The 25,477-nt window shown below is 39.5% G+C and overlaps 1 protein-coding gene across 1 annotated transcript in view; it reads left to right on the top strand.

Moving 5' to 3' along the window:
• fbl (fibrillarin) overlaps nt 1-25,477 on the top strand; it is a 37,342-nt gene that overhangs the window by 9,475 nt on the left and 2,390 nt on the right. The window contains exons 4-8 of the mRNA XM_070967260.1: nt 759-853; nt 8,053-8,223; nt 9,385-9,517; nt 10,929-11,041; nt 11,346-11,491. Of these exons, the coding sequence (XP_070823361.1) occupies nt 759-853; nt 8,053-8,223; nt 9,385-9,517; nt 10,929-11,041; nt 11,346-11,491 (658 nt within the window). The remainder of the gene's footprint in view (nt 1-758; nt 854-8,052; nt 8,224-9,384; nt 9,518-10,928; nt 11,042-11,345; nt 11,492-25,477) is intronic.

Below are 25,477 nucleotides of genomic sequence, written 5' to 3'. Positions count from 1 at the left end.
TTAACTTAAACCTAATGTTTTGTTTATTGGTGGTGCATAAATTTCTGTCTTCAGGTTTTTATGCCTCTGTGCCAGCAATAGCCATGGCAGGATTGGATTTCAGGTTGTCTCTTCGTTCATCCCATCCTTGACAGTGATATCTCAGGAATGCCATGAGAGAATTTCTTCACATTTGGCACAAGCAGCAACTTCAATTCAGTAATGATCTGATTAGAATTGAGTGGCCGATTATGACAAATTTGTCTCCTTAAAAAAAGTCATGAAATTTTATGTCAAAGGTCAGCTTCACTGACATCTGCGAAAACTCAACCCATTCTTCAACACCGTAACTCAGGAATAGAAGGAGAGATTGTGACCATATTCCACATTTGGTCAGATACAGAACAGGTGACACTAATCTTGGGTGTCCACCTTGAAACTGTGCTAATTGCTCAGATCTTCAGTGCTGCTGGGTTGAAGATGTGTGTGAAGAATCCACGTTTCACAATGTGTAGCTTCTTTGCAGCTACATCCATATTTGAAGCATTGTAGTCCACCACAAGCTCATTGGCTTTGCTGGTGTTGAGCTTCAGGTGACTGTCGTTGCATCATGTGATGAAGCTTTCTATCAGTCTCTGTACTCTTCTGTAAAAGCAAGTCTGTCACAGGAATCATATCAGTAATATTGATAAGTTCCATTTTTGCCAAAAAATACACTTAATTGACTCAAATTGTGTGTTCACGGGATACTAATTCATGGCGTCTCTCTGTCTACTCAGGAGTGTTCATTTCCAGAGGAAAAGAGGATGCCCTGGTGACCAAGAACATGGTAGTAGGAGAGTCTGTGTATGGAGAGAAGAGGATCAGTGTCGAGGTGAGATTGTGCTTCACAGCAGGACAGTGTTCAGACAATATAGGTAGCACACTGCTTCTGCATTACAATGAGAGTTGGAAATTGGCACCAAACAAAGGTGGTATTTGACACTGTTTGAGTCGTTCATAAAAAAAAAAAAAAAAGGTCAACACATTTATCAAGTGCATAGTTGGACTGGCCATTGGCAGCACCTGGAGAAATCCTGATGGGTCAGTCGCTCTGTGGGACAGGTTGACAATCACCTTTACCGCTGTTACTTGTCTATCATGTCATGATGTTGTACATTTCCTGTGTCTGACACATGAAAATCTAAAAGGACACAGTAGACTCACTATCTGCGCGTACAGAGACACTATTGTTTTCCTTGGTAAGTCCACCAATTGCATTTCTATAGCCTCAACCATCCTAACGAGAAGAGAAATCCCCATTACACAAATTTCAAGAAACAAGGCTACAAACTTAGTTTTGGTCATAAATTCATGGCCACTGTCAAGAAATGTCAACTCTGATCGATGCTGTATACACATGTCGATGATAATCTGTGATGCTTAATCATCCACAGGATGCTCAATTCTGGAACCACAGAAATAAGTTTGGGTTTTGTTGACCTTAATAATGATGTGACAAGAGGCTGTACCAGACTTTTGTCAGTTGAATCATACTTGGAAGTTCAATTCAGAGATTTGATAATTTGTTCCCTTTTTTCAGTTCAAGGTGACACTGAACTCATGTATCATTCAACATGAGTCTCATATTTTACCTAAAAGACTTCTGTTTTAATGTCTTTCTTTATTTGTGATGTGAAAAGTCAGTGAAAATAAAAGTGTGCCTCCCACTCACAGTTCAGTTAAAGTTTTTCTCCATTGATTTGGCTCATTTCTTGAGAAAGAATTTACATTCTCAAAAATCTAAGATCATTTGGCAGAACAGTCTTACGGTTCACCATTGCTCACTTGCAAAAGCTCATATCTCTCACAAAACTGTTCACTCATGCTTCAAAACTAAATTCAATTAAATCTAACTTTATTAGTCCCGCAAGCGGAAATTCCAAATTCCTTTCCATATGAATAGTTAGTGCCACCAAAATGCAAAGATCCTTCTCAATTGCTTTGGCTCATATCTTGAAACAGACTGGATGTTCTCAACACTCTTGGTGCTTTTGCCAAATAACCTGGATGGTTCAGCACAACATCATGGTTCACCTGCAAAAGCTCATATCTCCCAAAGCAGTTGACTCGTGTGTCAAAACTAAATCCCTTTCTCATACAAATAGTCAGTGCCCACAAAATGCATCGTTCCTTTGGCATTGTGTAAGCACTGCAAATCAAAATGTTTAGATGTTTTGTCACTGTGGCAAAGAAATATCTCTCATGTCCACCTCTCAGTCTTAGCCCAGTCCTTCATTGTTAATGGTTACTGTACTAGTTTTTTTTTTTACGCAACAATACAATTGCGTATAAAACTGGAAAAAGAAATAGAATTTTATAGTAAGAGTAGCCTCTAATGTTTGGCATCACACATTGCACTCATACTGCCATGGATATTGTAACCATTATTATTCACACACATAATGTAACTTCCATACATCAGAGTAAAAAGAAAATGTATACAGCATAATATATTGTAATGTAAACACATAAACAAAAAACAAGGGAAATTATATGTCGCCTACAGTACTGTAAATAAAGCTGGAATTTCACAACTAATACTTCTTCACTGGTCGCTGTCCTCACCCTCCCACTCCTGGCCACTGTCCTCGCCCTCCGGTCCGTCCCCCTCACCCTCCTGGCCATCCACATGCTGCTGTCTGTCTGACCACAGATTCTCATCCACATCACAGCGTATATTCTGTGTGGGGAAAGAGGGAAAAAAAAAAAAAAAATCAAATCAATCATACAGAACAGTCATACACTAGAGTAACAGACAATTACATAGGAATGTTCTATGTCCTCCTCCACAAGTTCAGTATACTACTGGCCACTACTACAGTGGTTCCATACCTGGGGTATATGTACCCCTAGGGATAGGCCTACAGGGGGTATTTGAGAGAAAGGGGAGGGGAAATCATCAATGACTAGACTTACTGAAGTGTTACCGTAAAACCCACAGTATTAAATAGATCTGCTTGGGAGGTACTAATTGCAGCTCGTTGACCCCTTTTCTTCAGATAAAGCAAATACTTGGATTCAGAAATCAGGAAGAGGGGGTACTAAAGCCAGGAAAAGTTGGGAACCACTGCTTAATTGTAAAAAGGTTTTATTATAGACAGAATGAGTTACCAATGTAATTGTATTGTTGTTTTACTTACAGTAAATTTACCACAATTTTAATGCATCACTGCACAGTGACTGGAATACTACTTTAATCTGTATCATCAATAATTCCATAGTTTATTTTCTCCAATATTTTTCTTTAATTTTTAGTATCATAACATCCCATTGAGGTAAGATATTACTGTATGCCTATAACGCACACACTTAATGAATAGGTAAATGAGTAAATAAATACATTTCTTGCTTTATGCATAGTGTCCTGTCCTATACAACATATAATTCCTTCATTGACCTAGTACTTACCTGTTTTCCCTGCGAAAGGTTTGGATGATAGAGGAGACTGTAGAGCGAGGTACATTAGGCTGCACCCGGCAACCTGCTTCCGCCATTGTGAGGCGATGGTTAATAACATGGTCTGTAATTGTGGCCCGAATTTCATCAGCATGATGTCTTCGTGCTCCTTGTCCTCTTCCCCCAATTCCACCATCATGCACCCTTACTCCTCCTGCTCCTCCTCTTCTTCCTCTTCCTCAAGCAGGCAGTTGCCCATGTTCATTTATTTGGTCAGGTGCCTCCATGTTCAAAAATTGTACTGGTCCTGGTCAAGCTTTATATATGTGTTTGATAGCATTCACAATCATGGGCAGCACCTAAACATGCTGTTTCATTGGTCATCTGAGATGTGTGAAACTCCTCTTTTGTTAGTCAAGTTCTAGTTTCACCTGACTGAATAACTGTAATTTTTTTTTTAAATGTTCCAAGAGATTCATGTATGGTATTCATGGTATTATGTTCTTGACTAATTTCGACAATTGAACAGACTATTGTGCATGTGATAACTTGCACAACAATGAAATGATGCTGACATTTTTTGGAGAGAACAACCATTAGACTAAGAATCAACAGTCAGTTTAGGTCAACAAGATCTATTCACTTGGAAATTGTGCTAAATGTAAGCCAACTGTGCTATATGTAGGCTACCTGTACTTAATCTTTTGCAAAGATATACTGAGACATTAAGACGTACTAAGACATTTGCAATTTGATGAAATGAATGAGAAATTCAATTCTGTTGCAAACAATTGCCAAGTGGTTTGGAGGTTTGTCCATGTTATTTTGAGAATGTAATTTCTGTTTCAAGAAATGTGCCAAACCAATGGAGAAAAACTGTAAAACATCCCAGTGCACCTGAGTGTCTCTCATTCCAAGGCTGGCTGTAGCCATTTTGGTGACCAAGCGAGATGATGGCCGTTTCTCAATACCAAGTACCACAAGTTCGGACTTACGAACTTGGCAGTTCGGACTAAGCAAGTTCGACTTGGGATTACAGTCTCTCCAGGACGGGAGGACGCAGGACCGTCATTCTGCAATTGGGACAGCAGCGTACTTGATGACGTTAGCAGGACGACACATCTCCGAAAACTTTGGAGCAAATTTGAAACTACACGCTATCGTGATGAATCGACCACAGATTTTAAGTTTAAACATCCAACTTTCTCACATAACATAATCTTAAAACCACATTCCGTACTACTAAAACAGCAGTATTTCCAAACTTGTAACTTATAGTTGTGAGTCCTCTCCTCCGGCATCGTTGCGACGAAATGCATTCTGGGATACGTGGTTGCCCCAAGTCCGCACAAGTCACCATCCGTTGCATCCTCGATAAAGTGGGAGGGGCAAGAACACATCCGGGTATTTGAGTGTACTTGTCGAGATGCGGACTTGAGAATTGGAACAGTACTTGGACTCAGTGATGACATTTCTCAAGTACACAAGAATACAAGTACAGAGAAGAACGCATATTGAGAAACGGCCTATGACTTTATGCCCCAAATTGCAACATTGACAGCCTGCCATTTGGTTGATACCGCATTGCTCTGTGTACAATGGCGCAGTTAAAAAACAAGATCCAAAACTTGTAAACCAAGATTAGTGTAATATTTTTGTTTTGTACAATTTTTAGATGAAAAATAGGAAATGAGCACCATGCAAAGGTTTGATAACTTTTGTCAATGTCTCAGACCTTAATTATGTTGGCTTCTTCACAGTCATCATTAGGAAAGGCCAGGTGATGGAAATTTTAAAGGTTTCTAAATACTGACTCCCAGCAATCCAAACAATCAGCAGCCTCCTCTAAGCAACTGCCTACCACTCTGAAAATGAAATTAGTTGATGTTCACAAAGCAGGACAGACGAATTGAAAGACTCTTCGCTGGCTGCCTAAACCTTAGCTTCAGGCCCTTTTCCTTTATTTTTTATTGTAAAATTATTCATTGTTTTTCTTGTTATTTTTCAGATTTGGCTTTTCATTTGTTTAATTTTCAGATACATTTTTATGAACATAATTATAACCATATAACATTAAACATGAGTATGATACTTGGGTAAGTAACAATTTACTGAATCTCACGATATTGCATTAGAAATATGTCTCAATGATGCCTTCGGACTGTGGCGCTATCCACCGTGACATTACGTGGCTACTGACTATCTCTTCTGGTCAAAATTGTATTTTTGTTATGGACAGCAGAGGGTGCAATCAGTAGAGACAGGCATTTGCATGCAAGCCAAGCACTGCTAAAAATAACCCAACTAGAAAATGATGGTTGAACATGCTGATAATGGAAAAAGAGATTGAGATTTAGAGCTAATATGTGGCAGCATTTTTGTTTTTTCCATTTCAAGAATGACAATGGTGAAAAGGAAACTGACAAACACATCACAAACACCCATACTACCGGATGACGTTCAACTACACTACAGGAAACCTATCAAACATGAGAAGCCATTTGGCACATTGCCACCCAGAAAAGCAACAACAACATGCAATGAGAAGACGCTTCAGCCAGGCCAAAGGAGCATTTGGAGCTACGCTTCTGCATAACAGTCTGAGAGCTGAAGAAATAACAAGATACATTCCTGAATATATAGCCAAAGACTTAAGGCTGTTTCTGTGGTCAACAGTGATGGATTTTGGAGGTTAATAAGCACACTGGAGCAGAATCATACATTTCCATCAAGGTCGCCCTTAAATACCAAGAGACAAAAGCTAAAGTGACACAGAGCCTTAAACAAGCAGAAGCACATGCTTTAATTTATTTTATGAAAGCAGAGGCACTGAAGTTAAAAATAAATTTTAGATGAAAAAAATGCTGTGTTCACTAATTTATTAATGAGGACAGTTTTTTTTCAAAGTATTTTTTCTTTCTTTTCGCAATAAGTATTGTATTGTGGACTTTATATCAAGGCAGTATAGTACTGTGAGTTTTTGGTATCATCAATTTACATCCCTAATAGCACTGCAATTTGTAACAGGGATCAACCAATTATCGGCCTGGCCGATATTCTGCATTTTTTCAACATTGGCATCAGCCGTTTTTTCCACCGATAACCGATAAAATTAATTAATGTATCTCAAAACGCGCTCCTTTGGCTGTGATGCAGCGGTCTCTCTGCCTGAAGTCACCGCTCTTGGCTGTGTAACAATGTCCCGCCCACAGCCCACACTGATTTGCTACATGGCACAAGTGAGTAAGTGACAGCCAACCGACACTGAAGCCTCTACATTTAGTGTCACCCGCAAGAAGAAGGAGACTATAGCAAGTATTAGGGAGTTTGGCTGTGGAGATGAAACTGTTCACAACTTCAACAAGGCGTATTTCATGATGACCCACCGCTATGTTAACTGCCGCAACCGCTTTATAGCTGTGGCCAGACGCACAATAATAATATAGGCCCTTTTGGTTACCGATACTTTGTGGGAATAATAAATCTCCTAACATGTCTCAGCCCGTGGGGTGGCTACTAACTCAGACCCAAATTTCAGAACAGTTCAGTTCAGTTTATTTTATTGATGGTTCAAAAATTCAGGGAGGGGTATTTTTATTTATTTATTTATTTATTTATTTATTTATTTATTTATTTATTTATTTATTTATTCTAGTGAGTTTCAAGAAATGCTGCTGGAAGACCCCTGCACTTTTTGTTTTTAAAATAATTAAAGGCATTTCAATGAAGATTTTGTGTTTGTGTTATTTTACAAAAAGTTAAGGTCTTTTTTTCAGTGTTCACAAAACAAACAAACAGTATACTGTTTTCATTCTAACCCCAGGTGTGTTACTCCAAATTTTGACACATGCAAATTTTTGCAGCAAATTTTAATTTTTGCTGCAAACAAATATAGGTCCTAAATATATATAAAAATATATGTATCGGCCCTGAAAAATCCATATCGGTCGATCTCTAATTTGTAACAAACATTATTTGGTGGGCCTACTCAATTTTCAAGGCACCAAAACTACTGACAATTTGGGTGTATTGAGCCTGAAGGTAGGAAGGCAGTGAGAGCAGCCCGCTGAGCAACAACTGATTCAACTGTTGAACAGTCTGGGTTTTGCTGACGTGTTAAGACAGAAGACAATATGGATAAGATAACTAAGGTTTGAATTTGGCTGGCTATTTAACCATATTGGATGCCTTTTGTTGAAACTAAACATGTCAGCTTTTTGGTCGATATTCTTGTCAGTGACACTTGGGATGGATGGGATGGGACATTGAAAAAATGTTAACATTTTACAGCAAGCTGTCAAAAGGTTTAACTCCTTGTTATGCATGAATAGTTATGATTGTTGATGTTAGGGAAAGCAATTTAAAAATGGATAACCATAATTAAAGAAATATTAAATCAAAACTTGTTATGGGGAAAATGTACTTTTTTTTTCTATAAAAGCAAAACAAGAAAAGCAAGACAGTTGTTACACAGTAGTTAGGTTTTACAAATTGCTTTCATTATCTGTCTGTCAAAAATGATGCTCTGCATCAATCTCCTCAAGAGTCTTGATCTGTGAAGTCAGCAGCTGTTCCCTATGGTGTTGTGGCCAGATGTAGAATTAGGATTCACTGTTTTCTTACTTTGTCTCATAGGAAGGAGAGGCTAAGATTGAATACAGAGCCTGGAATCCATTCCGATCCAAGCTGGCAGCAGCCATCCTGGGAGGAGTAGATCAGATCCATATCAAGCCCGGAGCAAAGGTCATGTACCTTGGTGCAGCCTCTGGCACCACAGTTTCCCACGTTTCTGACATAGTTGGACCGGTGAGTACTACGCACTCTCAGTGGTTGCCAAAGATGTGAACTATCCAATTTGATACACTTCAATACAACACGTCCACGATATGGTCCATCAAATATACATAGGAACTTCCCATGACAATATCAATTTAGTTTTTGAAATGAGTTCAGTATGTCCATGGTCCAGGTGATTATAACACTGACAGTGTACTCTATCCATGAATATAAAGGTATGTGTGGTATGTTGAAAAGAATCTGGAATATGGATCATGAAATGCAACTATTTCCAAAGTTTTTCCCTAAAAAAAACTGTCAAAGTACATGTACTGACATGCCAGTAGCTTAAGTTGGGAGGCTCAAGCTGAAGGTTTTGCAGTGGCCCTCACAGACCCCACACATAAACCTCAAAAGATCAGTGCATTGTAGACCCACATGCCCGAGAATCTCACAGAACTAGAAGCCATTTGAAATGAAAAAAGGGCAGAAATCCTGCAAGCAAGAACTGAAAGAATCCTAGCAGCTGACAAAAAGCCTTTACAAGCTGTCAGAGTTGTCGAAGGGGGTGTTACTAAATACTGTCCATGCAGGGTGCCCAAACTTTTGATTCAGGCCCTTTTGAAACTGTAAAAGATGGACATGAAGCAATCTTGTTTGAAATATTAAAGAAATGTGTCATCTTTAACTTTTGGAAATCAGGTCATGTTTTACTTGCTTAGCTATTCACAGTAAAATTACTTTTGTCCTGGGGTGCCCAAATCTTTGCACGCCACTGTAAAAAAAACAACAACAAAAAACAAAAAAACAACAAAAAAAAAACTGCTGAGTATCTTTGTTTTTGGTTTAAATGAACATTAATCACTAATTTGTTATTCACTTGAATGCAGAAAAAAGAAAAACAAAAAAAATAAGTGTAGTCCCCCTGAAGTGTCTGCATACATATGTTGTTGTCGGCTTTGTAAGCACAGGCATTGGCCAGTGCAGTTATCTCAAAATGCCAGATATCAACCCAATTAATTGGCTGAATGATTATTCAGTTAGCACTTCTGAAGATAAATTGTAAAGCACAGTTGAACCTAAATGTAACATCAAGCTGAGCCTAACAATAATTTAGCAATGACTTTGTGTTATTTTCCTGAAGGTTAGTAAACAAAAAGTAATCTTTGTGTCTTGTGTCCGGTCTTACAGGAAGGGCTAGTCTATGCTGTGGAGTTTTCTCATCGTTCAGGTCGTGACCTTCTAAATGTGGCCAAGAAACGCACCAACATCATTCCAATAATTGAAGATGCTCGGCACCCGCACAAATACCGTATGCTGGTTGGTAGGTAGACCTTAACCACAGCAGTAATACTGCCAAGTACTGTGCTCAGGTGATAGAGTGGTCATCCGCTTACAAGAAGGTCGGTAGTTTGAACCCTAGCCCCTGCACTCTACATGTCAGAGTAGTTTTAGGCAAGATACTGAACCCCAAATTTGTCCTGACGCTGAGCCATTGGTGTGTGAGTGTACATGAATGATTATCGCTCCTGATAACTAGGTGGCACCTTGCATGGTAGCCTCTGCCACCAGTTTAGAAATACATATATGAATGGGTGAGTGCTGACTTGTGTGTTGAGTGGTCGTAAGACTAGACAAGCACAATATAAATGCAGTCCATTTCGACTTATTTTTATTTTATTTTTTTTGTAGTTTTTGTTCCAATACCAGTTCTGGAAAATAAATACAGTGTTACCATTTTTTAGCCAAGGCTGTGTCAGCATAAGATGCACCATGACCCCAGTAGTGTTGATAATCGGTAAGTGTTATTGCTGTCCATACTAAAAGTGTGAGCTCTGTATTTTAAACTCAATCAAACTTGAGTTCACCATATAAATACACAGCTCATATAACCCTCTGTTGCTTTGTTTGCAATCGTGTTCACAAACTTGTGGTCATGTTTTTTTTAGACATCAAGCCATTTTTTTCTGAAATTCACTAATACCAGTTCTGGAAAATAAATACAGTGTTACCATTTTTTAGCCAAGGCTGTGTCAGCATAAGATGCACCATGACCCCAGTAGTGTTGATAATCGGTAAGTGTTATTGCTGTCCATACTAAAAGTGTGAGCTCTGTATTTTAAACTCAATCAAACTTGAGTTCACCATATAAATACACAGCTCATATAACCCTCTGTTGCTTTGTTTGCAATCGTGTTCACAAACTTGTGGTCATGTTTTTTTTAGACATCAAGCCATTTTTTTCTGAAATTCACTGGGATTGTACACACAGTTGGTTCATAATTCTGTTCATTCCCCAAACCAGTAATGTTAGCATATGTGAGTGGCAGAGACACTGTGACTGAAATGCAAGCAGCTGTAACAGGTTGGCCTGCTTAATTAGCTTGTGAAGAAAAGGAAATATTTGAGTGTTTTTTGTCTAATTTTCGGTGCAAAAAAATCAAGTATTTTCCATTATTGTGTGTAAACAGACATAGTAGTTGAAGCTTTCCCTCTTGCTCTGTGGTAGGGCATGATGTGTTAGAGTAACATCTTGTGTGTCAATATCATTGCCATGGAGCTTGATAGATCTGCTTATCGTTCTCCCTGAAATTGACATAGGACAGTGGAAAAAACAGCACCAATCATCTAGGTCATCTCCAACATGTACATCTGTGAAGTCAAACTGGATCCATAACAACAAATGTGTAAATAGATGCCGTATGTCAAGATGGTTATGGTCTGTCCTTCTCTAGGCATGGTGGATGTGATTTTTGCTGATGTTGCCCAGCCTGACCAGACCAGGATTGTTGCTTTGAACGCTCACAACTTTCTGAAGAATGGGGGACACTTCGTTATCTCCATCAAGGTACACTGATAGCAGTCCTCCAACCTTTAACACATGAACTACTAACTTGTATTATCGGGGAGTAAAGTAGTTGAAGTGAAGTCCAGAGATGATTATAAAACCAAGGAAGCTGAGGAAAGCTGAGATAAGGCTTACTGGGGAAGTCTGGACTAATGGCAGGGCCATTTTAATGGATTAGTATCTGCAGGATAAGTACCCATGTATGTTTTCCGGTACTGAAAAACTTGTTTTGTATATTGCTGCTTACAGTATAATTTCATGTACGGTACTCTGAGTTCTGATCAAGTCCTCTTTTGCATGTCAGGCTAACTGTATAGATTCAACAGCAGCTCCAGAGGCAGTGTTTGCCTCAGAAGTGAAGAAGATGAGTGCCGAGAACATGAAACCACAGGAACAGCTCACACTGGAGCCCTATGAGAGAGATCATGCTGTGGTAGTGGGCGTCTACAGGTACAAAAATATCAGACTTGTTTCTCTGACCAGCTCTAAGCATCAACCCCCTTTACCTTGACACACCCAAGTTATCACCGGTGCAGCCGATTGATCATCTGTGTGCAAAGAACAACCTGACAACAGTTGCAGGCATCATTTTTTCCTCTTGCACTTGCATGAAATATTGTATGTCAACCCTGTGGTGGTGTTAAAATGGCCACTTTCACACTTTGGTCAGAAAACAACTGCATGAAACAAGTATTGAACATGTCACAATTAAACATATTTCCAGTGCAGCCACTCTAGCTAGTATGTGAAACCAGACAATGGTATTAACTCAATAAAATGATACAGATAAAGAAATTGCAACATTCCAATCCATGAAAAAAATTATGTTCAATAAAGTTGAATGACAGGAAAACAATTGAACAGTCAGAAGTGTACCCCAAGGGCCACTCAAAAAGAGCTCCAGACAGTTGTCGGAGAAAACTGAATTCCTCTGCAACAGGCTCCATACACAATCACCCTGAGAGACTCCATTACTGAAGAAAAGGTATGTTGAAGCTTTTTTGAAGTTTGCTGCACAATAAGCTTGTAGATTATTGGGAGAATGTAGCGTGGTGAGACAAGACAAAAATGCAACTTTCCCTGATCAACATGATGTGCAGTGATTGGAGGAGAAATGGCTCTGCAAAAGACCCTAAAAATACAACACCTAGAGTGACTTGTGTAGGAGGAAGAATGATGAAATGGAATGGTTTCTCTTCTCAGGGTTAGGGGTGGATGATAACCTAAAATTTATGTCAGTGTTTTTGTTTTTTTTTTACAGTGACTGTACATCATAGTATTACAAAAATAGATGGGGTTGCTGTAATCAAAAAATGGTTCTATCTCTGTTTGCAATGCAAGTGAACATATCTTAAAGAAAAAAATTATTAAGAAAACGGATGTGGTCATTGGTTTGAATCAGGAATGAAAATGAGGTATACGTGTGTTTTGGGAGGTGTAGGCTGCCTCATAATGTATGCTAATTTGTAAATGTGATTCTTTATCTGAGTAAATATGAGGGTTAGGCATCTCAACAGCATTTATTTGGCAGAGAACCCAACGTATATTATACAACAGTCAGTGTGCCAGGGGACAAGTCTGTCAAGTACATTCACATATGGCATGTTGGAAAAAACTGTTTTCCAACATCCAATCCACTAGTCGGGTTATTAAAATGGCAATTCTAATGTTAAGTTTCTCTTGACTGTCCCTCAATATTATATACTCTGCCATTGCTCCAGCATGTGGGTCTACAATAGATGCAGGTAGCCACATTAGCCCTAGAACGTGTTAAGGCCAAATTCAACAGGCTAACAAGCAAAATGAACAAAGCAAAAGTTAAGGTTCTAAGTTTGAAATTTGTGTCAGTCCAACCTAGTTTTAAGTGAATCCTGCCTTGTATTTGCTTTTAAGTAGTTAAAAGTAAGATGATTACACGCATGTTGCCTGCAAGTAGTTGTGGGGACATGGTAGGCCATGGTTAGCTGTCCACGCAGTTCCCCCCTTTTGATTCAAGTCCAAATTCTTTTCTGCAATTAAAACAACAGGATCTAAATTTGCTTATATATGAAAGTGATGATCAGAAAGGATCATTAAAAAGACACAAAATTTTTCAAAATCACCAATTTATTCAGGAGGAATAAATATGTTTGCCTGGGAAAATAGCGTCGGAAAAAGCGCTTAATAAAATACCGTCAGCTTAATACGCTTAGATATTAATAAACTTTGAATAAGGTGAACAGCACTCTATGCAGCAGTGGGGGTAGGGTTTCAGAGCTTGGCAAACTGTTGAGCTCAGACATGATCCTACTCAGCTAATCAAATCTGTGCATCCGAGTCAGTGAGTGAGACAAAATAGAAAAGACAATAGTCAGAGAAATAAGTGAATATATCCATTCAACCTTTATTTCACCTTGAGAGACCATTGAGGAGTTATCCTCATTTAAAATGGTATTGAGATACAAAACAGACAATAAACGTTATATACAGAATAATATGCTATCAACTGAATAATAAAAATATAGGAATCAAATAGAGGAAATAAATATGAGATAAATATATTATTCAAAATGGAGTGCACCATCGAGTTAGGGGGTTAACATTTACAATCAGTTAAAACTAGGTCTGAAATAAGGCCTTTGAACAGTGTAGTGGCAGCAGTCCAAGTGTAAGGCATTTTGCAGGTTATTCCATGTATAAGGTGGACTGTAAAAAAAATGACATCAAATCCAAGTCTGTGAGCGATTGCCTAGATTTTGTGAATTCAGAGTTAAAATGAATGAAATGTAGGGTGGAAGCAACTGCATTAAAAGTTTATAGATGAATAAAAACCAACGCTGGTCTCGCCTTACAGCCAAAGAAGGACATCTGACATTTTGGTTAAGGATGCATTGATGGGTGCTGTAGGGGTCACCAGTTATAAATCTTAAGTCTGGGTGGTAAACAACATCCAGTTTCAATGTGCAGCTTTGCCATGAATAACATCCCATAATCCAAAATAGATAAGAACAATGATTCTAGAATTCTTTTTCTGTGGCACATAGGAAAGCACTCTTATTGCTATACAAAAAAACAAGTATTGTTCTCAATTTACTTATCAATGTATTTCAATGTATTGATGTGATGTGAAGTTTAGATTGTTGTCCAACCAGATACCTAGGTATTTGTATTTAGGCACTCTTTCTATGCATATGCCATTAACTGAGGGGATGCTACCAGATTCAGTAGGAGTGGACTTGGTGAATAGCATCCATTTTGTTTAATCAGAATTAAACACTAACTTATGCTCATGGAATTGGAGTTGACGTGAATCAAAAGAAGACTGCAGAACAGCTGATTTTGTAGAATATTGCCGTACAATTTAAAATTGTTGTCCTCATAAAGACGAAATTGACAGGAATTGGATGTAAATTGAGAAAAAGATAGGGCCTGATACTGAACCTTGTTGAACTCCTTGGGTAATATATAAAGTATGAGTAAATGTCACCCATTTTTACACACTGAGGTCTGTTTGAAAGGTAGTTTTCAAACCAAAGGCAGTGACAGAATTTCATATTGTATGTAGGGATGCACGGATCCACTTTTTTCATCTCCGATACTGATATCTGAGGTTTAGTAATTGGCCAATACCGATCCTATACCAATACAGAAAAACAGTGCTGAATTACCCAACAAAAGGTATTTCTTATTGTGTGGAAAAGACTGGAATCATTCTTTTGTGCATCAGACTTAAGTTAAACATTTCCTTCCTGTTTTTTAAACAGGGACGGGGTTCTGGTCTCACAAATGACACATAAATTAGTACAAACAAAAATATTTATTTGATTAAGCGTTTCTTAGTGCAGGTGTGTGTGTGTGAGTGTGTGTGTTGTCTGTAACCAACCTCTTGCTCAGTGTGTAGTTGACCAGTCACGTGTGGTTTGAACAGAAAAAAAGTCGAACAGAAAAAAAGTCAAGCGAAAAATAAGAAATAAAAAACATATCAGATCGTTCACTTCAAAGAGCCAGCTCTAGGAGCAGTTTCGTGCGTGACTGACACATGAGTAATTCTTCTACCTGTTCCACTGATATAAAAAATAGCGGCGCAACTTGGTGGGCGTTATCCTGGTAATTTCTCTGCGTGAGAAATACAAGGTGTGGCATGTGAGCGTGTGAACGGGTTGAAATGCGTGTGTCTCACACCCAATGCATGAGGCTAGAGAACTTTGTGGTTGTGTTATAACTTTACGTTTTACCACCGCCCCTCAGAACATTTACTGCACAGGTATTGCATGTAGCTATCAAGTTTGCAGGCTGAGGTAGTGTGAAGAAGTTCCAGATAGCCGATCCTTTCGCTCTCTTCATTTTGAAAACAATGTGGTCCACATCATGTGCACTTCAGCACTGCGTGTAGCATAGCGTTAGACTGAGTAGATCAGCCACTATGTATCGGGCCCAATGTCACCGATGCCTGATTTAGAATTTTCTTCAATTTCAGGACCGATACCAATACCAATATCAGATCGGTGCATCCCTAATTCAGAGCAGCATCATGTGGTTGAAAGGGCCGCTCGTCAATTGGACAAAGTAGGAGGGGAAATCCCCTCCCTCCCTCCTGGCCTGGAAAAACAACAGTGAACGCAACTGTTCCTATAATGCTATCGTAGCTTGTCAGGGATTGATTCTATTATTTTTCTAACTTTGACGATCTAACGTGACAACATATGAGCTCAGAGTTTAAGGACTGTGACTGTTGATAGTTGTGATTTGATTTTGTAAATATGCCAAATTGTGAATTTATGGGTTATTGATCTAAGCTAGCTAGCAACTGCTAATGTCAGCGGTCACTTGTTGCCATAGCAACAGTAAACATTCACGTGAGGACTAATGAGCTGTAAATAGAGATGCAGAATCAAGCTATATTATAAATACAGATGAGATACGTTGTATTTTAGAATGCGTATGCACTGCGTTTAGCATCACTACATACATTTGGTCCTGTGTTTGGTCCGGTGAGCTTTCACACTGCATACGAACCGAACCAGGGTTCACTTGCAAGCGAACCGAGACCCACGTTTTCAGGCGGACCAGTGTTCGCTTGTTTGGTCCACACCAGAGTTCGGATGAGCTTTCACACCTGTCCAAACAAAGTGGACTATCCAAGGAAACGAACTCTGGTCCGTTTAAAGTGGACCAAACAGCTCTGGTGTGAAAGTGACCTAAAGGTGTGATTGGTTGTTAAGAAGACATGGTATTCTTGGCGATAATGGACAGTGAAATCAATAGGCTGAATTATGGTTTTGTTGCTATTAAGACATGGTGTAATTACGAATATTGTTTTATGTAATGCACCTCTGTTGAATAAATTGTAATCCATGCCATCATAGAACCTTTTAATAACACATCTGAGTTTCCCACCTTGTCCTTTTAGGTCATGGTGAGGGGGTGTGTGATGTTTTTTTTTGTTTTGTTTTGTTTGTTTTTTTAAAATTTTGGTTATTAACTCCAGTCCTCATCATGTATAGCAAATGTGACTTCATTTTCATAATTCTAACCCTCTAAATGCCAGTTGACTCAAATGCTAGTAGGATAGTGCTAGTGTAGCACTATGTGACCTTTTAGGTCACTGTACATATTAATGATAATCGTCACAATTATTAATCGCAATAAAATTTATGATGATGATTTTTTTTTCATTCATAACTCCTATCCTCATCATGTATGGCAAATGTGAATTCATTTTCATAATTTGAACCCCTCAGTCAAGTACAGTAACAGCACTGACGCCTTCGCCCGGCCACTGCTGGTGGCTCCTCCGCTTGCTCTGCCCGGGCTGCATTCACCAGAGCACGGCGCTTCGATTTGGGGAGACCACTGTGCCACTGCTGCATTAGGCCACCTAACGGTGAAAAAAGAACACATATTTTTCCTCATCATACTCAAATATATCATTCATTCTTTCTAAGGATGCAAGAAATAGGCAACCAAATAGGACATTTAGGCTTTTTCTGCGCCGGGGACGGCGGAGGGTTTCTAACGGGCTCTTAAGCCTCTAATGCCGGCATGACATGCCAGCCTTCCCCCTGGAAGCTCCAGTACAGTAATAATAATGTAAATAAAATGCAAATAATTTGAAATAATAATTAAAGCCTACCTTTTCAAGATTACCGACATCACCTTTGTTTCTGCTGTAGTCCTTGTTCACCGAGCAGATGCTCCAACTTCGACTTCCACTCGAACTTCTCCCCGACACAGAGATGTCATCTCTGGTGTTTTATATCCGCTGAGTGACGATGCTTGCGCCACTCGCAACGGCCAAAAAGACGCCAGCTAGCCCTCCTTCAGCCATCTCGATCAAGACAGCGTGTCGTCACAGCGAATTATTGCGGATATTTTTTCTAATTTTTTGTGGCAGGGAAGAAATAAGTGGCCGGGAATAAAGCTCAAAGCTCCAGTAACAAAGCTCAAAGCTGTGGTAACGCAGAGGCCTACTTGTCTGAGGCTGGAAGTGCGGAGGTGCGCTGTGTCATGCGGCCCTAGTGATGATTTCCATGGCTTGCTCCAGGTTGAAATGCAGCTGGAAACGTCATTCCATGTTTGCAGACAGGTAGAAATATACAATTCTAGCCCTGGCTAAAGTTTATAGCTTGATGACCAGGCGCAGCTGCGTGAACAAATGGCGGCTATGTCGCGAACGTTCCTCAACTGTCTGCCACGCCCTTTCTGCACATAAACCTGACATCTCCCCCCGATCCTAGTCGGCCAAAAAGCCAACTGTTTTGCAAACCAAACCACCCCTGAAGCTTGTGCACAGTTTGAACAGAGACTCCCGAATTATCAAGTTCAGCCAGGGCTGCTTTTCGTTGCTGGTAGCCGTTATGCACTGATATTACAGACCACATCTCTCTTGTGCGCGCGCGTACACACACACACACACACACACACACACACACACACACACACACACACACACACACACACTAATCTCTCAATGGTCATACACACCAGACTCTGACATCCATAGAAAATAGTTGAAGTTGAAATATTTTATTCCATTGTCCGCCGTCACTGTCATATCCCATTAGTTCAAATGTGACTTTTATCCCTCACAAGGCCTTCCTGCAAGCATGGGTAGATGGCGACATCTCATGGATCGTCATTTTTGGTGCAATTTTGGGCCTCTGGGTGGCAGGGATGCAGAGGAATTGACAGGATTTCACATTTCTGTATTGCAATGGCAGTAGAATGAAAGTAAGTGGTTTTTAATGATAGTTAAAGGGACCAAAAAGGTCAAGAAGAGGATGGGAGTGGCACTCTTGCCAACACAGTGTATAATTTGGCAAAACACAGTTTTCAAGCTGGATTTCCAAAATTCATTAAAAACGCACAATTTCTGCCAAATTTCATCTCAGCACAAGAAATGCCAAAATCTGAGCAAAAAAATAACATTTTAAATCCCCTAAAAGCCCCAAATTGCCAGGATGTTTTACCATAGGCCTATCAAAGAATGGCTGAGCTTTCATCAATTTACGTGATTTATCAGCCAGCATATATAAGTAGCTGCATTAATTAACATAAGTCTACCATAAACACAACTCTCCCATTAATTATGGCAGCAACAGCAAGGAAGCCTGTTTTGTCCCTTTTGTGAACCTGCAAGGTGTGGATATCCAGTGGAAATGAGATGACCTGCATCACAATATGAGGGTGTGAAGCTGCTGTAATCGCTTGTGTGATCACTCTGCTGATGAAGGGATCGTTTCATGAACTCACTCATTGAGCTTTCAGAGAATGTTTCTTCTACCTCTTTCTCTTTCCACCATTTCTCCTCTGCTGAAGAAATGCTTAAGCCTCTGAAGTCCTCTTCCCAACTCCTAACATTTTTTAAATTTAGGAGCTCTCTTAAAATAACTTTTATCTTTACCAAGATGTAGTCTTAATTGTAAGGGGAAATTCTTAGAAAATGTTAAAAATCACAAGAATTTTGTCATTTAGAGCAACTCTTTGTACTCTTTATGAATGTGGCCCCTGGAAGTTCCATATTGTACTTTTATTTATGAGTGCAGTATGCTATGAAACCACTGGAGGTCCAATCTTGATATCTCTCTTGAGATTGAATTTTGAATTGTGTTTGTCCATGCCTGTAGTGAACTAATAACCCTGGGTTAGTGTTATCTAGGAGCTGGTTGGACAGTGAAGGATCACCAATCTAATTAAGTGATGTTCATTTTAGTGTTGCTTACCCAATTTCTTTCAATCTAGCTTTATAGTCACAGACCTGGAATTGAGTCATTTTTAGGGCAAGGCCACTTTGGCCTTTGATAAATACAAATTTATTTGGGCATTGTGGCCAAAAACAATGGTAAAATAGCCACAAGTCATAATATATATGTATATATGTTTTTTTTTTTTTGTTGTTTTAATCTGACCAAATCATATTTTAACAATAAAATAAAGTTTATAATTGGGGTGGAGGTGACAAAGATTAATCTGAACAAGTTTCAACAACCATGCAACTATTTGAGTCTGAGGTTGATCACGAAAACTACTTAAAACACATTTTTACACGTTGAACATTAAACGCACGTTTAATGTCTGCCAACCTTATACTTCACCAGATACCTAAATTTTCTGTGGTGATAACAAAACGGCAAAAAGTACACATAACGTTTACAGTATTTGAATTAAGCTGACATTCCCTGCACTCTCCAGGGAAAATATTATGCCACACTACCTTTAGGAAATATGACATATTAATTCCTTACGTGTCCACATTACTCCACATTACTCTAGAGGTGTCATACATACAGTCTTCTTGTCAGTTCAGCATCAGTATAATCTATAAAGATAAACTGTATTTCCATACAAACTCCATTTCGAGCTGGAATGCTCAAAAGGGGGTTTTAGTCCCTGAGGTTCCATGTTTTGTTTTGTTTTGGTTTTGCAAAAAATATCAAATTACACCTAGAGTTGAATTTGGTGGCTCTGCCAACCTGCATACAGCCCCTTAACTGGGTTAAATGGCACCATCTGCTGGACTGCTGGAATTTGGTTTAAACATTGCACTCAATGTACGTTCATTGGGGAAAAAGAACATCGACCCCCTCAAGGACAAAAAGACAACAAACGACTGAACGATAAGTGGAAAAACAATGTGCAGGGATTTATGGTGACAGTGAGTGGTGAATATACATGTTAAAAACTGTTAATGGATTAAATGGATGTGGTTAATGGATGTTTTGGAGTCAGAGGGTTAGTGACACATGAAAATAAAAATGCTTATTTTGATTAATGGCAAAGTGTGAGTAATTGATAGCAAGTGACAAAGTATGGTTTGAGCAGTGATTCTCAACTGGTGGGTTGCAACCCAAAAGTGGGTTGTGGAACTGTTTTAAGTGGGTTGCCTAGGCAAGAAAAAAAAAATCCTGTGCTTTTATTTTGAAGGGTTTTTCTTATGTATTGGAGTGCTGTCTTTTTCCCTGGATTTGTGTCACAGCCTGTCATTAAGGGGTGATGGTGGGTCCTGAAGCCAGGCCAGTTGAGAACCACTGGATTAGAGGACACACAGCATGTGCTATCTGGCTGGGCTCTTCATAATCTCTCACTTGGTTACGTTTCAGCTCATCATGTGTTTAATGTAAATGACAATGTGCAGCACAGTTAATTGTTGGGTGTGCCATGCAGCATTTTAATGTCTGCATTAAGCTAAAATTGTTGGCTCGAGATAATGTTTTAAATACTATTTAGAATTCTTAAAATTCAAACATTGTACGTAGTAATTTGCCAGGATTTCGGACTCCATTATAAAGAAGGCTGAAGAACATGAGCACTTGGACATTTGGCCTTAGCAAATTATTTAAATTACTTAATATGCCATTAAAACTGTAAGCACACCTGGAATGTGGCTAGTAGAGAGAGAGAGAGAATTTTCATAATTTTGGACCTGTATGCTACCACAATGGATTTGAAATGAAATAATTGAGGTGAAATTGAAGTGCAGACTTTCAGCTGTAATTTGCAAGCATTTTCATACATAGTCCCCTCCCTTCAAGGGACCTAAAGTAATTTGACAATTGAGTCAAAAGCTGTTTCATGAGCAGGTGTGGGCTATTCCCTTGTTTTTTCATCATCATTAAGCAGGTAAAAGGTCTGGAGTTGATTTCAGGTGTGGCGTTTTCATTTGGAAGTAGTGGTTGCGAATCAACAGCACATGGTCAAAGGAGCTCTGCAAGTGGAACAGGCCAGATAGCAGAAACATTACGAGCAGCCACATCAACAGTTTGGTACATTCTGAGAAAAAAGGAACGCACTTGTGAACTTAGCAATACAAAACAGTGGTTGATGATCGCAGGATCCTTTCCATGGTAAAGAAAAACCCCTTTGCAACATCTAGTGAAGTGAAGAAGACTCTCCAGAAAACTAGTGTGTCATTATCCAAGTCTACTGTAAAGAGAAGACCTCACGAGAGCAAATACAGAGGGTTCACCACAAGGTGCAAACAGTTCATAAGCCTCAAGAATAAGAAGGCAAGATTTGAATTTGCCACAACACATCTAAAAAAGCCAGCGTAGAACAACAGTCTTTAGACAGATGAAGCAAAGATCAACCTGCACCAGAATAATGGTAGGAGAAAACTATGGAGAAGGCTTGGAAGGCCCATAATCAGAAGCACGCCACATCATCTGTAAAAAATGGTGGAGGCAGTGTAATGGCATGGGCATGCATGGCATCCAATGGCACTGGGTCACTGGTGTTTATTGATGATGACAGAACTCAGAAGCAGCTGCATGAATTTTGAAGTCTATAGGAACATTCTGTCTGCTCACTGCTCATTCAGCCAAATTCAGCAAAGTTATTTGGATAGGGCTTCACAGTACAGATGGACAATGTTTGGGCCATTGTCCATTTGCACTGTGAAACACTCAACATACTGCGAAAGCAACCCAGCAGTTTTTCAAGGCAAAGAAGTGAAATATTCTACAATGGCTGAATCAGTCACCTGATCTCAATCCGATTGAGCATGCATTCCACTTCCACTGCAGTCAAGGCCTGGCAAAGCATCACACAGGAGGAAACCCAGCATTTGGTTTTGTCCATGAGTTCCAGACTTGAGGCAGTCATCGTCTGTGATGGATTCAAACAACAAAGTATTAAAAATGAACATTTAATTTATGATTATATTCATTTAGCCAATTACTTTAGGTCCCTTGAAATGAGGGGACTATGTATGAAAATGTTGGCAATTCCTAAATCCTTCCTGCAATTTTGATGTAAATACGTTCAAATTAAAGCTGAAAGTCTGCACTTCAGTTTCATACTGGTGGTTTCATTTCAAATCCATTGTGGTAGCGTACAGGGTCAAAATTATGATGATTCTGTCACTATCCAAATACTTAGAATCACAATTAGTCATTTGGCATATGCTTTTATCCAAAGCAATGTGCATATATATTCACACACCGATGGCACAGCATCGGGGGCAGTTTTCTGGGATTCAGTATCTTGCCTAAGGATACTTCGGCACGTGGACTTCCAAGGCTGGGGATTGAACCACCAATTTACTGCACGGTGGACGGCTGCTCTACCTCCTGAGCCACAGCAACCGGATCTAACTGTATGTGTGTATACGTATATACAGATCTATATACGTATACACACACATATGTACATGTATGTCTGTGGCGGCTGGTGAAAAAAATTCTTGGTGGGGCTAGTGTGCCAACAGATTTCCCTGCCTAATCTATCATAAGCATTCAAATGAACAATTGGAAAATGACTACAGTTCCACAGTAATCATTTAATTCACAGTTTCCAGTTTCACAGAAAAAGTAACAATTTACAGCTATAATAGATTTTATGCTATCAAATAGATAAAATATTACGGTTTTCATCTACCTCTTCATTGTGCCTTCTTACAGCAATGCGGTGCCCATCATCTAGCTGCGTTGCTATGCTAATCTTTCCTAACACAGCTAGCTTTACACAGTTTTCCATGTGAACTTTCTCATGCTTCTTGATCCGTTTGGAGAAGTACTTTAAGTCAGTTAGTCCAGTCTTTGTCCAAGTCGAATCACATTGGTCACTTCTGAAGAGGATACAGGGGAAACTTCCTCGTCGCTGTATTTTTTTTGTCCCCCGTAGGACAGAGTCTGGGAGTCACACTATGGGGAAAAAAAAAAAACTATTGCTGGCTTACGCATTTTATGTAGCAGTTGGGGCTACATTTCAAGCACCCCACAGGCGTTAAATTTGGTGACATTGATAGGCCAATTATTCATCATTTTTCCCTAGCAACCATAACCGGAATGGATATATAGCTGCAAGTCAGGGGCACTTTGCCGAGCGCCCCATGTGAGAATGACAGTCATGTCTGTCAGTGGAAATTTACTGTTTAAGGAGTGTCAAATTATTTACATTGCATGCAGGCACACACACACACACACACACACACACACACACACACACACACACACACACACACACACACACACACACACACACACACACACACAGACAGTATTAAGTAAAATTGGCATTGATTTAAAAAAAAAAACACAAAAGATATTTTTTCCCTCCACAGCTGGTAGCGCCCCCTATGGGCCAGCCGCTGCTGGTGTATGTATATATTAGGGATGTATATCTCCACCAGCCACCAATACAATACATTAATGATACACTGAAGCCTCTGTCGATGCGATGCGCTCCTGTTCACGATGCGATTCGCTCCTGTTCACGATACGTTGCGATTCAAAAATGATTTGATAACGATATGACTTGCTTACAAAGAGATTCGGTTCGAGATGTGATCCAGTTCGATACAGTTAATTGTGGTACGAGAGTGTGCCCATATCAGATTTCTGAGAGCACAACTCTGCTTTACTCTCTATATCAATTTGAGAGATATTTGGTTTGTTTTTACTGAGCAAACCAATAAATCCTATTTTTTAAAAAAGACATAATTCAGTATGTATGTATGTATGCATGACAGAGCATTAAATTTTATTTATAATAAGCAATCCTTACTCCAATTTATGTTCTCTGTCTCTACAATTTTACAAAACGTATACAACTTCACAATTTAACAGTTTCAGAAAGCACAGTATTAACAACGTGCATAGTCAGGTTCGTTGTGCTAATGACGTAATTGATAGCTGCTCGCCATTGTTTGCAGATTGTGTGCGTTTTGTCGAGTTTAGCTTCTCGCTTGAAAAACCCGAAATATTGCCACACGTTTGATTTGTGTGTCTTTTTTGGTGCACTGAAAATCTTCTCGCTGCTAACGTTGTTCTCGTTTCCCTCCGTCTTGTGAACAACGCTTGCATCAGTGAAGGAGGAGCGATGGTGCATTCAGGTTGACTCGGAAAACACGTCTAGGCAGGGAATAGTACTGGAACATGAAATAATCGATTTAACCATGGAATTTACTGATGCAGACAGGCTAGGCTTTACAATGTCACAAACTCATTCAAGTCCCCCAAGAAGGCTGGCCATCCACGAAAGACAAATGCAAGAGAGGACAGGATAATGCGGAGAATGTCAATGGGCAATCGGTTCAACACTGCAGCTGGAATTGCTCGCCAGTTCAGTGCTGTACATGGTAAGGATCTGTCTTGTCATACAGTGTCTCGACGTTTAAGAGCATTTGGACTGAAAGCCCACACTTCGGTGACCAAACCTCTCATTAGCAGAAAGAATCAAAAGGCTAGACTAGCCTTTGCTGAGGAGCATGTTGTGTGGACAGAGGAAAACTGGTCCAAAGTTCACTTTAGTGATGAAAGCAAGTTTATTTGGGTCCGATGGGAAACATTATGTTCGTCGTTAAACTGGGGAAAGACTGAACCCTAAGTGTGTAAAGAAGTCAGTGAAAGGTGGAGGAGGAAGTGTCATGGTTTGGGGAATGTTTTTTGCAGCAGGAGTTGGGCCTCTTATACAGCTACATGGCAGAGAGAATGCAAATGTTTATCAGAACCTTCTTTGACAACATGTTGTTCCTCCCCTGCGTTCATCACCCAATCAGCCAGCAATTTTCATGCAGGATAATGCCCCCTGTCACACAGCAAAACGGGTAAAGCAGTTCCTTGAAACTGAAAACATTGAAATAATGAAATGGCCAGCCCAGAGCACTGATCTAAACCCAATAGAAAACCTCTGGAAAATCCTTGGTGACAAAGTTATGGCCAAGAAACCCACTACAGTCACCGAACTGTGGAAGAGACTTGAAGAAGAGTGGACCAAAATCACACCGGAGCAGTGTGAGAGACTAGTGATGTCCTGTGGCCGTAGATGTGCTGGAGTCATTCAAAACAACGGCCTGTACACTTCTTACTAATTGTTGACTGTTGTGACAGTCTTAAGATAATTTAGTTGTAATTTTTCTCCGTGCTACAGTCATTGCTGTTCTCTAATTTTGATCATTGTGTTTTCTGCAAAATACAGGCTTTTTGTTGAAGTGCCTTGGTTATTTTGTAAAACACTGCT

Source organism: Chaetodon trifascialis, chromosome 7, assembly GCF_039877785.1.
Source record: "Chaetodon trifascialis isolate fChaTrf1 chromosome 7, fChaTrf1.hap1, whole genome shotgun sequence".
NCBI lineage: Eukaryota > Metazoa > Chordata > Actinopteri > Chaetodontiformes > Chaetodontidae > Chaetodon > Chaetodon trifascialis.
This window is presented reverse-complemented; position numbering and strand designations above follow the sequence as displayed.